The sequence below is a fragment of the Elaeis guineensis genome, chromosome 7 (assembly GCF_000442705.2).
Source record: "Elaeis guineensis isolate ETL-2024a chromosome 7, EG11, whole genome shotgun sequence".
In the NCBI taxonomy this organism is placed as follows: Eukaryota; Viridiplantae; Streptophyta; class Magnoliopsida; order Arecales; family Arecaceae; genus Elaeis; species Elaeis guineensis.
In genome coordinates this window covers 86227559-86240595 of record NC_025999.2, presented here as the reverse complement: position 1 = coordinate 86240595, position 13037 = coordinate 86227559, and the positions used below count along the sequence as shown (strand labels likewise).

Below are 13037 nucleotides of genomic sequence, written 5' to 3'. Positions count from 1 at the left end.
TATATATATATATATATATATATATATAAATACACACACATATGTATATATATATACATACATACATACATACATAAACACACACACACACATATATATATATATATATGCGCGTGCACGTGTGAACATACCTCCTTTCATAAACCCTAACGAAGCAATGTCCCTGCAACAGAAGCATTGGACCATAAAACTTTGTTAAGGCCTTTGAGATTCTCAAATATATATATATATATATATATATATATATATATGCGCGCGTGTGAACATACCTCCTTTCATAAACCCTAACAAAGCAATGTCCCTACAACAGAAGCATTGGACCATAAAACTTTGTTAAGGCCTTTGAGATTCTCAAATATAAGACAAATGAAAGAACACAGGAAACTCAACCTTTTAAATGTGAGTTGAAATCAATCAAATACAGTTAGTCTACAGAATACTTTCACTTCCACTTTTTCTTCCTAATGAAATGACAGAGACCGTGTCATGATAAAAAGTGTCCAAGATACATATTTAGTTAGTCAAGCATCGCAGTCCCCACTAAATTTAAGCATCTGCTATACAATCACAACAATCTATGTGATAGCACTGGAACCATAAACACATGAACAAAATAATACAGTTAAAGGACACGGGAAAATCCCATATCCCCTTCCCTAAAGCATAAAATTTCTGGACTTCAGCAAGTGGCAGACATTTCATGGCATGGTTAAGCTACTGACAAGCTGCTGAAGGTCACGTCTTTGTTAGTGTACAAGCTCCGAAGACATCATCTGTCAAAGCAATTTGCTATCTGGAACCTAAAACCAATGTGTCACACGGACGTAGCTATTCATCTATCCATCGCCAGGCAATGGCAGGCAAGCTAATTCAGGGGTAGCAATGCAGACTTGGTGAACTAGCGTGCCTTTGCAAGAGTTCTGCTAGATACACCATGCAACAACTTAACAAATCCAAGGAAGCTCAATTTCCCATCAGTGTGCCTAATCCAGTCATGCAGAACAGCATGAACAGGTACAGAAGGGCTGAGCCCCAGTTCCTGAAAAATGCCATAAGAAGAAAGACATTTATCCATTCAGTATGTGTCAGCAAAATAAAATTTTAGTGTCAAAAATGGAACTGAAGATCAAAAATGGAGTCAAGGAGGGTCGGCAATGATGATCATTATAAATTATTTAGAATATCTAGTCAAGAAGAATTTTACTATATCTCTGCATGAGTCTTCAAATACTGATGTCAAAGGTAGCATGTCCTACTAAAAAGAATATGTTAGAATATTATGGGCTATTTAGATTTACACTTTCAGGGTAAAAAGGATACATAAAAAATTGCCACTTATCAACTAATCCAATATCTGTCCTGCACATAGTAATTAAAGTAGACAAGAAGTGAATGTAATATAGGTTCAGTCCATTCAATTGCCTGAATAGTGGAACATGCAAAATTACTTGAGCTCATACAATGCTTTATGCCTTCCACATTCAACAGGAAGCTACCCCTCCAGTAAAAAAAAAAAGAAAAAAAGAAAAAGAGGGTTCAACAGGAACCTGCCAGAGTTGGCCAATTTCATCTTTTATTTATTTATTTATTTTTAACAAGAACCTGCCGGAGTTCCCTTAGATTCTAGGCAAGGTTTGTTGAACCGGTATCGCCGGCCGTCCAAAATGGCCGGCGGTACGGTTCGGTATGGTTTCATACCATACCGAACCGACGATCCGAACCGGAAGAAAAAAGAAAGTAATTGAGAGAAATAGAGAGAGAGAAAGAGGAAGAAAAAAAAAAGAGAGAGGAGAAAGAGCCGGCGGGGCCGCCGGATGGCCTCCGACTGGCCGCCGTGGCCGTCGGAGGGCGCCGTCCACGCGCGCGGCGCCGCAGGCGTGAAACAGGGGTATCGTCCCTGTTTCGCAAATTTTTTTAAAAACATGGTTTTAAGTGAAGTCAGCAAACGATTTGACGGCTTCACGATTTTTATTTTTTTTAAAAAAAATTCTTAAGTCGGCAACCCAGTTGCCGACTTCATAAGTTTAAAACAAAAAAAAAAAATCGAAACAGACGTCGTCTGTTTCGAAAAAGAAGAAGGGGGCGGAGCCGCGGAGGGGCTCCGCCAGCTCGACCGCCCTCAGGCCGTCGACGTCGGCTCGTCGGCCACCAGGAGCCTCGCAACGGAGGCACCGTCTGTCCGATAGGTTCCCCACCCCCCTCCGAGCGCTCTCTCTCTCTTTTTTGCTCTCTTGAAAGCCCTATCAGGCGATACGGGGCTCGGAAGCCCTCCGACGATCGCAGCCAGCCACCGCCGGCCTCCGGTGGCTCCCACCTCCCTCCCTTCCCTCCCCTCTCTCTCTCTTTCTCACTTTTCGTTCTTTATTCTTCGATACCGCCGGTGTACCGATTTTACCGGCCGAATCATACCTGTTCCCCACCGGTCCGGTACGAGATGGGGTGTACCGGCCGGTTCGGCACGGTATGACAAATCTTGATTCTAGGACTATAACCTCCTTGATCTTAGATCTGATTCTAGTCTTATTCCATGACAGCTTTGTGTACATAAAATTTGAACGCTCATGTAATGGCCTCAAAAAATTTCAATGACATCCGTTCCAAAAAGTCCGGATTAGACAAGCACCCTACCCTCTCTCATTCTCCCCCCGTCCCTCTCCCTCTCCCACCCTCCCTCTCCCACCCTCTCTCTCTCCCCCCACTCCACCATTATATAGATACGTCATATCACTGAAATGTTAAGCTTCTAATGCCAACACCAATCTCACAAAAATTAAAAGCAATATACATTCAGCTAAAAATTGTATCATATTCTCAGACATGGCTGGTGTCAGGTTCTGGCTTTGCCAGATATGAGCCTGACTCTATGGTTCAATGCATTAGCAATAATATCAAATAGTTTTCATCAAATGAAAAATTAAACATACTGAAGCAAGTTCCTCGATGACAATAGCCCGGTTTCCATCCTTCTCAAAAAGCTCGTAAGCACAACGAGCATGCTGCTCCCATCCATCCAGACCTTCAAGCTGATGCACACTTAATGTAGCCGCACAGAATTCATCAAAATCCATTCTTCGGTATTGAAGAGCACTAAGCTGACAAATGGCCATACAGTTTTTTTTATATCCAAACACAAATAGAAAGTTGAGCAATATAAAAGGAAAAGGAAAAATTTCTGACAATCAAACACATACTGAGACGAAAAGATCCTGGATGCAGGATTCCTTCATAGCATCAGTTGCATTTTTCATCAACGCCTGCATGGGAAATATTTATAGAAATTACAATTATAAAGAGCAACTGCTAATTAGTAATACTTTTTCAACGACCACAACTCCAAAGGGAAACTTAAATGTTATTTAAAAATTACTTACCATCTTGATATTGTCTAGAGTTATGCATCCATTTTTATTTGGTTCCAAGAGGGAAAACTGCCCCTTCAGATAAAGAAGTTCATCCACGGTCAATGTCTTGGACAAAGCCTGTCACACATGCAAAATATTTACTATCATACATTAGATAAATCAGCAGAACCACAATCACACTTAAACAACACAAAATACAATTTTATATTTAGATAGCACATCCCGCAAAGTTACAAAGTGGCCATAATCAAAAAGCTGGATCACTAAGTTGGTTTGCATATCTATGAATAAGAAAAAAGCAACTGAGTAGCTAGGTTGTACGTAAACAATCTTCTGGAACAAACTATTTGATATTATTTTCAATTATTTCTTTAGAGTTCACTATGTTGTTCTACTTCACTAGACTTGCAAAGGTAACCATCAAATCTTAACAATTCTTTTTGGCTTGTAGAATTTGACCCAGGCCTTTGCAACAATTTAAAATGAATTGTCAGTCATTTATGAGCCTTCTTAGCATCTTAGATGCATAATATGTTTCCTGATACTATATTTCACTAGTTGATATGCCACAGGATGGCATACTTGACGTGTATTAAAATTTAGCACCACCTTTTTCTCCCATGAGCAAAAAAGGCCAAGTCATGAGTAGCTATCAAGCTCTTCTTTTATTGAGGAAGGATGGAAGCACAACCTGCACAACTATATTGTACATAAAAAAGGAGAAAAAGAGGAAAACAAATGCTCAGCCTCCCAAGCACAAACAACCTCCAAACAAAATAGTACTCCTGGTATAGGAAGGCATACCAAGAGTACAAGGAGAAAATATAGAAGAACATTGCCCAGGAAAAAAAAATATTAATGCCATAAACAATTTTTCAAAAAAAAAAAGGTAACAAATTCCCAACCACGCCCGCCGACCCCCACACCACCCAACCCCCCACACTCACGCACCCCCCCCCCACCCGGGGGGAAAAAAAGAAAACAAAAAGACAGCAAAAAAAGTAATCTTTCAAACAGCTAAGTCAAGCAACCAATTGAGCGCGGTTCTTTTTATCACTTCTACATCCCATATAAGATCAGCCTCAATTTTTATGTTTTTTAGAGGATTGTCATTAAGTCAAAGACGTCGGAAGCTGCCGTACACACATTGACTGTCTTAAGATATCCTTGAAAAAGCAAGTCCCTTATTGTATGTAAGAAAGATCCCAAGCAAATAAATGTTCACTAGAATCTTGCTCTTAGAAGCAAAGTTGCATCTAGAATAGTTGCGACCTTACAATACTTAACTAGATTAAATCTAAGGTCAAATGTACTTGTGCAGAGGATCTAAAAGAAGATACACTTTCAACTGACACACTCTGTGCCTAATTAACTCCACTAAAAACTGAGCCTTCACATGCCACTTCTACAATCTTGTCTTCACAACCTAAGACTAAAAGAACAGAGAAAAGACCCAAAGACTTTGATGTATTGCCATCCTTCAGGTTCAAGTGCCTCAGGAGTTGAATAGTCATCTGCACTGCACTTATATAATGGTAGATATTAAAATCAACCAGCAACGTGATAATCCAAACTAATTTGCCCCTGAATTCACTAAATTCCCTCCTGTCCTGGCAGTTAACGTGTAAGACTTGTAAAGATTAGTCTTCAACATACTAACGTCAAAACAATTAAGGACTACTTTGAGATTTAACATCTAAAGCAGTCTATCCAATCAAGGACCGCATAAAAGCTATTACATGTTACCATCAAACTGAAATATCAGAAGTCTACATATTTGAAGCGAGCAAAATAAGTTGAATTGATACTGATAGGCCATGACTCATGAATGATCTTCCAAAGTGCATCTCCTTAAAAATAGTACTTGCCAATTGCAAAAAGAGTAATTAGAGAAATTGTACCATAGAAATAAGCATGCATCTAGAAACACTAATGAACTTTATGAACGCAGACTGCGCACCCTTAAAGCAGCTTTACGTAAGGATGATGAACGCATGTAGGCTTTAATAAGTCGGAATGTAAGAATATCGAGTGGTGGCTTTATATCACTGCAATTTCTAATCCATGGATGGCCTGCAAAAGAAAAGTAATATACATTTACAAAAGATGGAGCAGCAAAATCAGATATGTAGAATGGAAGTAATAATTGTTTGCAAAGAACAGACAGCAAATTCAGATATTTCCGCAATCATGAGGACACTCACTCAATGCCTGTGCAGCAGTCATCCTTCTTCGTGGATCCTTACTCAACAAGCGCCGAACAAAATCTTTTGCTTCAGGAGACAAAGAAGGCCAAGGTGGCTCACTAAAACTAGGTTCAGCTTTCAACACAGCCCTAAATATACCAGACTCGGTACGGGCCCAAAATGGACGACTGCCACAGAGGAGAATATATGCAACCACACCAATACTCCACACATCAGCTTCTGTGCTGTATGATCTATGAAGAACTTCAGGTGCAACATAATATGCACTTCCGACAATGTCATTAAGCCTTTCGTCTGCAAACCACATAACTCATTAGGTACAACTAAACACTGTCACAGGTAAGAACAGACAGCGATACTGAAGTAAGCTCTGAATAAGGGAAATCTAAGTTCAGACCCCATAAAGTTCCAGGGTAAGTGGAAACGTTTATCATGACAATTAGTATGCACCTGGCTTCACAAAATCTGATAAGCCAAAATCTATAGCCTTTAGCTGGGAGCTCTCATCCTTGGAAGTAAAAAGGAAATTCTGATCAAACAACATCAAAAATTAGAGGCAAACATAATAGTAAATAGACAGATAGTAGTAACTGTATGCTGGTTCAACCAGAATACCTCAAATTGATAATAAAATCATATGAATTTTCATTGCAGGTAATGATAAATATCAGAACTTGTTGTCTAGATGCAGGCAAAGGTACATGCTGACATTTGATATACCATCAAACTAAGCCCGCAATAAGATTAAGAAAATTATTTATTCAAAACATTACTTGCCAGTGTTAACCAGAAAGAGTTTCAGCTTATGGATAAAATAATCAAGGTGTTCCAGTAGAAACAACAGACAGAATGAGGGATAGACATTTTCAGTAATTTATATATGAACCAGTAAAATTCAAACACGAGCCATTTGAAGAGGATACAATCATGTGATTTGGCAACACATCTGAGCTTTTTCTTATCAAAATAGGATTGACAATGAAGCGTAGTTGTAAATGAGAATGCTAAATAGATGGATGTGAACAAAATATTTTATAATTTGCTATCAATAAGGCATCGATGCCCTAAAAAGTACCAAATTCCAAGCCAAGATCCTTTTAGTCATGAAAGAAGCCTACCATGAAACTTCCAAGGCCAATTGGTGGATAACGAGAAATAACCAAAGTGTTTTTCATGCCATTTGGATAGATGCCAATATACATATCCCGTGGTTTGCCCATGTGTGCAGTTGCTGGCAAAGCACAAGCACACAGCACTTCAAACCTTAGTGAAGACACCTACCTAATTGGTGGCAGTTAAAGCACATGCAATTAGGACAAGGGTCCAGAAATTTCCTACAGACAGAGTGATGGAAAAGTTGATAAAGAACATGCAATCTATCTAAAGAGAGTGTGAGAGGAAGATAATTCATTGCAGAGGTCTGATACCGACCATAGAATCCAATTAAATGTTTTGTCCTCATACCATCATTGTGCTATCATAGTTACACATCAGTTTTGCCTCATAAAATCCACATTACCGTAATCCAGCACTTCAAACCTTGGTGAAGACACCTACCTAATTGGTGGCAATTAAAGCACATGCAATTAGGACAAGGGTCCAGAAATTCCCTACAGACAAAGTGATGGAAAAGTTGATAAAGAACATGCAATCTATCTAAAGAAAGTGCGACGGGAAAGATAATTCATTGCATAGGTCTGATACCGACAATAGAATCCAATTAAATGTTTTGTCCTCATACCATCATTGTGCTATCATAGTTACACATTAATTTTGCCTCATAAAACCCACATTACAATAATTCAGTTTGTGTGAATGCTTTTGAGGCCATATATCAAGTCATGCCATCAAGCAAACTACAAGAACTTGTTCCTATTATTAGCAACTGATGCATGAGATGAATCCAAAATGTTCAGTTTCTGATAATCATAAATATCAATTTTGTAAAATATGTAATATGTAGTGGGCCATTTATCTGGAAATCTACCATTTATCTTGATACCATGGCATGTTTAAATTACTAAGTATTAGGGACATGTTTTCCATTCACAGGGACATTGATTCTGCTATAGTGCTGTATAACCCAAACGATTCCATATATCTGGGGCTCATCCCTGCATTAGGTGACTGCATTTTTGTCAATTCCAGCATCTAAAAGGTTTCACATATAGCACCATGTATCAGCATTATATATGAGTTCCAAATGGTCTAAATCTATGAAAAAGTGCTACTAATCATAAAAGGATTTTTATAACCTAAGGAATTTGAATTTGTGATATTTCCATATCTTATTAACTAATCAATATCCAATTGCATGCAGTTAATCTATCTGATGATTGCTAATGCACATGCATAAAACACAGCACACAGTATATGCATTACCCCATTTCCCCTATCAAAAAAAATCACTTTAATAAAATGTGAATACTTGGTCGGCATGGTCTTCCTCCTAGAATATTAGATAATACATAAGCAATCGAGTCAATGAAAAGAAGTGTAAAAGACTATCCGTCCACTCCATCCACAAGTATTCAGATCCAAAATAATATCAAAAGGGTACAAGAGTAGACACAGTGCTTGCTTTTTGGTAGGAGGAAACACTAAGATGGTTTTAATGAAGTATTACAAGTTACAACTGCAACCACATATTACCTACCTTACCTGGTTACCTACACACATAGACATTTAAACTGAAATACCTGGACATGTATCAAAGGCAAGATTGTACTGCTTTGAGAATTAAAAGACAGGTACATTTAGAGAAAACTAAGGTCCCATAATCCCCCCGCTTGATGCTGATGTACGAAATATTATGCTATGTAGATCTTTCTGAGCATTCTGACAGATCACTAATCATCAAAAAGTTGAAAGTAACAGTATACAAAAAAGACCAGCTGTTGCACTATCTCACTTCAGTGCAAGCTGTCCATACAGCAATACTTTAGGCCATAGTCTCCATCAAGAGCTTAATAATGGGGAATAAAAGTTGCTCGTTGTGCCTCCACTATAGCAGCAGCCACCCTAGTCATCATGGATATAATAGTAATGCCTATCGTCAAACAGCACATGCAATTATGAATCAATGCAATTTCTAGTAGTAGTTTCCATAGACTATGATAAGAATGCATTTACTGGAAAGGCTTCTCAAAATAATAACTTGAGAGAACAATAAAAGGAAATGCATGCATGGCTGCAGAGGCACTGAACATTTTAGATACAAGTGGAACCTAGAAAGCTGTCAATTCCGTCTAGAAATGGAGCCTCCAACTAATGTTTTATCCAAAATGCAAATAAAATTCATGACTTTTGGATGAAAACAAAGAGGGAATAAAGTCCATCACTTCTTCCTAATCCAACTGATACTCTCTTACATTTTCCAACCCCTCCCTCAAAAGAAGGTTTTCCACTTCCAGATAAAACTAATGGACAAAAAGCTACAAGACACATAACAAGATTTGACAATTTCAAACTTATAGACGACATAGTATATGCAGAATGACATGTTACTTATGAATTTAGCTTGAAACCACCATCAAGGACCAGAAAACTTGCATGAACCAACATGCACATTACCTCGGGTTTGAGATCCCGATGTACCACTCCTTGGAGATGGCAAAATGCAACAACATTTAATATCTGTACCATGACAGCCTTTGCATCACCTTCTGAATATTTTCCACCTCTATCAGCGAACAGTATATGCATGTAAACATACTATCAGAAAAACACAGGCCAGAGTCTTTAATCCTTGAACATATGCATAACCATATAAAAATTAAAGTTGAAAGAATCAATCAGCAAAAGGAATACCTTGAAAGAATCCGATCTAAAAGCTCCCCACCTTCACATAACCTAAAATAGGCAACAGATACAACATAAAAGACTTTAATCAATTACATGCTTGAATTTAAATGATGTATCAGATAATAGCATACATAGTTCACATGCAAACGAAAAAACACTGTATCTGCAGGAAGGCTCAAAAGATAAATGCTGCGCAACAAAAACATGAAAACCTTAAAAAGCGAATACAGAAGAATGTTTATATCCGAAATTCCCTGAACCAGTTGATATATTCTTAAATGCTATAAGCCTAGGAGTATGAGTGAAAATTTCATTTTAGTAAAGGAACAAAATAGCTTGCAACTGATGGTCCATAACTGAAAAAGAAAATGGGCTTAAATTAGCATATTGGTAGTTCAGCAGCCAGGGAAAAATAGACGTTCTCAGAACTTTAGGACAGGGAAAAATCTTATGGATTAGTAGTCAGTATTTATTAACACAAACAAAATAAACCATGACAGAAGTAGTAGTCACTTGAATAAATAACCATAAGCCCAAATAGCTACAGTCCATAAGAAGCTTACTCCATTATTATATACACGTTTTCATTATCTTCATAGGCATCATAAAATTGGACTAGGTTGGAATGCCCTGTCAAAGCTCTTAAAATCTTCACTTCTCTTCTGACATCCTCTATAGCTATGGCTGTGGTCATCTGCCAGAAAAGAAAAGTATACCATTAAATTCAAGTTAAATGGTAAAACCACCATGCTAGGATATTGACATTACAGTACAAGCTAAATTTTATTGTAGCTAATCTGGATACTACAGATACAATCAAGTAGGACAGTAGGATAAAGTGTCCTGCACATAGTACAGACACAAATATGCAGACCAAAGAGATTAGTTTGAAAAACAACAGAATAAACAGCCCTTGTATTACGTATAAGTCCCACTGCAATCAGAAAGCACATTATGTAGGAGGGCAATTAAGTATCTAAGGATTTCATCTAGCACCTCCTTTCTAATGGCACAGGCAAGTTTGGCTTTTTCACACATACTTCTATTTTGATCTTGCCGGAAAAAACAGAATATGTAAGAATAGTGTAAGCAGGCAAGAATTACTGTAGAGAAGATGGCAACTGCCATGCCACCAACTGACATCACATCAACGAACACCACCCGAGGCACAACCCCCCCCCCCCCTCCAAAAAAAAAAAAAAAAAAAGGTTCTCGGATGGTCATAAAGTTCATAGCAATTTTTTTTTTTCAAGAGAAAAGGTACCATTAAGCTTGATTTCAAATGTGACCATATAAGTACAAGGATCACTTTAATCTGGTATGAGGAAATTAGAAATTCTAGTAAAAAAGGTATTGGCATGTTTTTGTGCTCTTTCTACCAGCACAGTATGGTTTATAATGACATGCATGCTTGGAAGGAGGTGACACATATTATATTGCATGTTTGATGATGTTAAGACTTAAGACTTTATCGGAAGGAGAGAAAATGCCAATACAACCTTTTGACAACATGCCAGTACTCCATATCATTTTATTTAAGGCCATGTCAGAACAAGTCCAAGCCAAATAACACCATTTCAGTAGTCTTATAAAACAGCTACCTTCTATTTTAATGCTATAAAAAAATTATAAAAACATGTTAGAAAAAATGTAGTTGATTCTGCTACTGCAAATAATGTTCGAGTTATGGCCAATGGAAAAGGTATCCCAAGTCAAACAATAGAAGAAGAAAGTCAAGCTTGAATCCATTTAGGCCAAGTAGTAAGCTTTATTAATCTGACACTATCAGGTCTGTTTGATTATTGATTTCCAAATTTCACCTGGTCAATCAACCTAGCAATATATCAGCAACACATCAAATCAATTTTTCCACACCGTATTACATCCTCTTCTCAAGGCTAAGCCCAGATGCAGTTCTAATCAACTCTAGGTCAATGGTCATCCAGGACACGAACACATCATACATTGAAAATGCACAATTTTTCTAACTAAAAATCCGTTACTCTTGACCAAGGAGTCAAGCAGTTTAAAATTTCCAAGTCATCCAAACGGTTTCTGAAAAGCACGCTCTCCACACGTCGCTTCATTTAGTGGCAACCATTTCTACACAAGTAGCGGTCCTTAATAAGCCAAAATAACTATTAAGATTAGCAAAGCAGAAATTCTGATAACATTAGAAACCCCTCCTCTTCCAGAGCATGAGAAAATGCATAAAAAACGAAATTTCCAAGCACATAATGAAGCTCCGTCAATTCAAAACCATTTGGTTTCATTTCCACCTTCTCTATGATTATCCAAAGCATATTATCCAATCCCACGGGATATTTGAGGAATTTTACACAATGCAACTTGGCTGATTAAAAGTCAACATTCTTTCCATCAAAGACATTATCCAAATTAATCCAGAAAAAGAGAGGGAGGCAAAGAGGAGGGTAATACATAGTCTTCTCTGCAGAAACTACGGGCTATCTATAAGAATAACAAGGAAAAAAATATCGAGCGGGATAAACTATTAGTTGGATACCAAGATATCTGGAATCGATCTAGAATCCCCATGCGAAATCTCAGGATACATAGATAAAATGAAAATTAAGAGTTAAGGGGCAAAATTTAAGAAAAATTAAACATATGGATCACTTGAAAGGGGAAAAAAAGGAGGGCTATAAAAAAAAAAATCGAACCTTAGCCTTGGGGATAACCTTAACGGCCACCCGCTGGCCCTTATGCTCCCCCTTCTTGGACCGGGCACAGCACGTATATCCAAAATGCCCCCGCCCGACCTCCTCCCCAAGTTCGTACTTGCTCGCGAACCCCTTCTCGAACCTGAAGTTCTTATCCAGGCCCGCCACCGACCGCCCCCCCTCCCCCTCCTCCTCCGGGATGACGGCCTCGTTCGGCTTCACCGACCCGTGTCGCCGTGCCAGCACCGCCCTAATGTGCTTCGCCGGCGACGGCGGCGGGAATGGACGCCGGAAGAATCTCTTCGGTGTCGCTGTCGCCGACCCCCCGCCGCCGCTGGCGGCGGCGGCGGCAGGCGACTTCTTAGAAAAAAGACTATGGGCGGGGCTGGGAATGGGACTGTAGAACGGGAAGAAAGGAGACATCCACGGCTTGCTACTCTTCTCCTCTGCCGCCGGCACCGCGGATGCCTCCTCCTTCTCCCTCTCCTCCACCCCCTCCGCCTTCTCTTCCTCGGGAGCTGGAGTGGAGGAAGCGGAGCTCTGGCTCTGGGGCGCCGAGGGTTTTCCATGGCAGAGCCCCATCTCTCACTCTCTCTCTCCCCTCCGAGATCCAATAAATAGAGGAGAGGAAGACCAATTCCGAACACTCCAACTCCTCTCTCTCTCTCTCTCTCTCTCTCTCTCTGGTCTTCTTCTCCGCTCCCCTCTTTCTTAGTGAGAGAAGGAGGTAATTCTCAAATAGCAAAGTAGAGGGGGTTAAAAGGAAGACGACACGAGGTCCCATCACCTCCGTACACTACCTAGAAACGCTCGCAGATAGCCTTTATGCGGAGGAAAGATCTACAGTTTTAATATTGCGTGTGCCAATGTCGCGTTCGCAGAGAAGCGAGGGTTTTATGCGTAACGGCCTACGGGGGCGTGACCGGATCTCGACCGAGCGACGGTTGGGTGAGGGAGATTGCGTCTGACGGAAGGAGGGAAGA

General features: G+C 39.4%; 1 protein-coding gene across 1 annotated transcript; it reads right to left on the bottom strand.

Moving 5' to 3' along the window:
* Window positions 1-430: 430 nt before the first annotated feature.
* On the bottom strand, window positions 431-12767 carry LOC105048673 (CDPK-related kinase 5). The gene is made up of 11 exons (XM_073261370.1): window positions 12055-12767; window positions 9937-10067; window positions 9380-9421; window positions 9143-9251; window positions 6020-6098; window positions 5567-5863; window positions 5323-5435; window positions 3372-3479; window positions 3192-3254; window positions 2925-3092; window positions 431-1039 (listed from the first exon to the last, which is right to left on the bottom strand). Exons 1-11 carry the CDS (start codon window positions 12634-12636, stop codon window positions 899-901), a joined length of 1833 nt encoding a protein of 610 aa, XP_073117471.1. The 5' UTR covers window positions 12637-12767; the 3' UTR covers window positions 431-898.
* Between the last annotated feature and the right edge of the window lie 270 nt (window positions 12768-13037).

Coding starts and splice junctions, on each gene's coding strand:
- LOC105048673 (XM_073261370.1), bottom strand. CDS start 12,636: ATGGGGCTCTGCCATGGAAAACCCTCGGCGCCCCAGAGCCAGAGCTCC. Junction 5,436..5,566: donor GACTGCTGCACAGGCATTGA/GTGAGTGTCCTC, acceptor TTTCTTTTGCAG/GCCATCCATGGATTAGAAAT. Junction 3,255..3,371: donor CTCTAGACAATATCAAGATG/GTAAGTAATTTT, acceptor TTTCCCATGCAG/GCGTTGATGAAAAATGCAAC.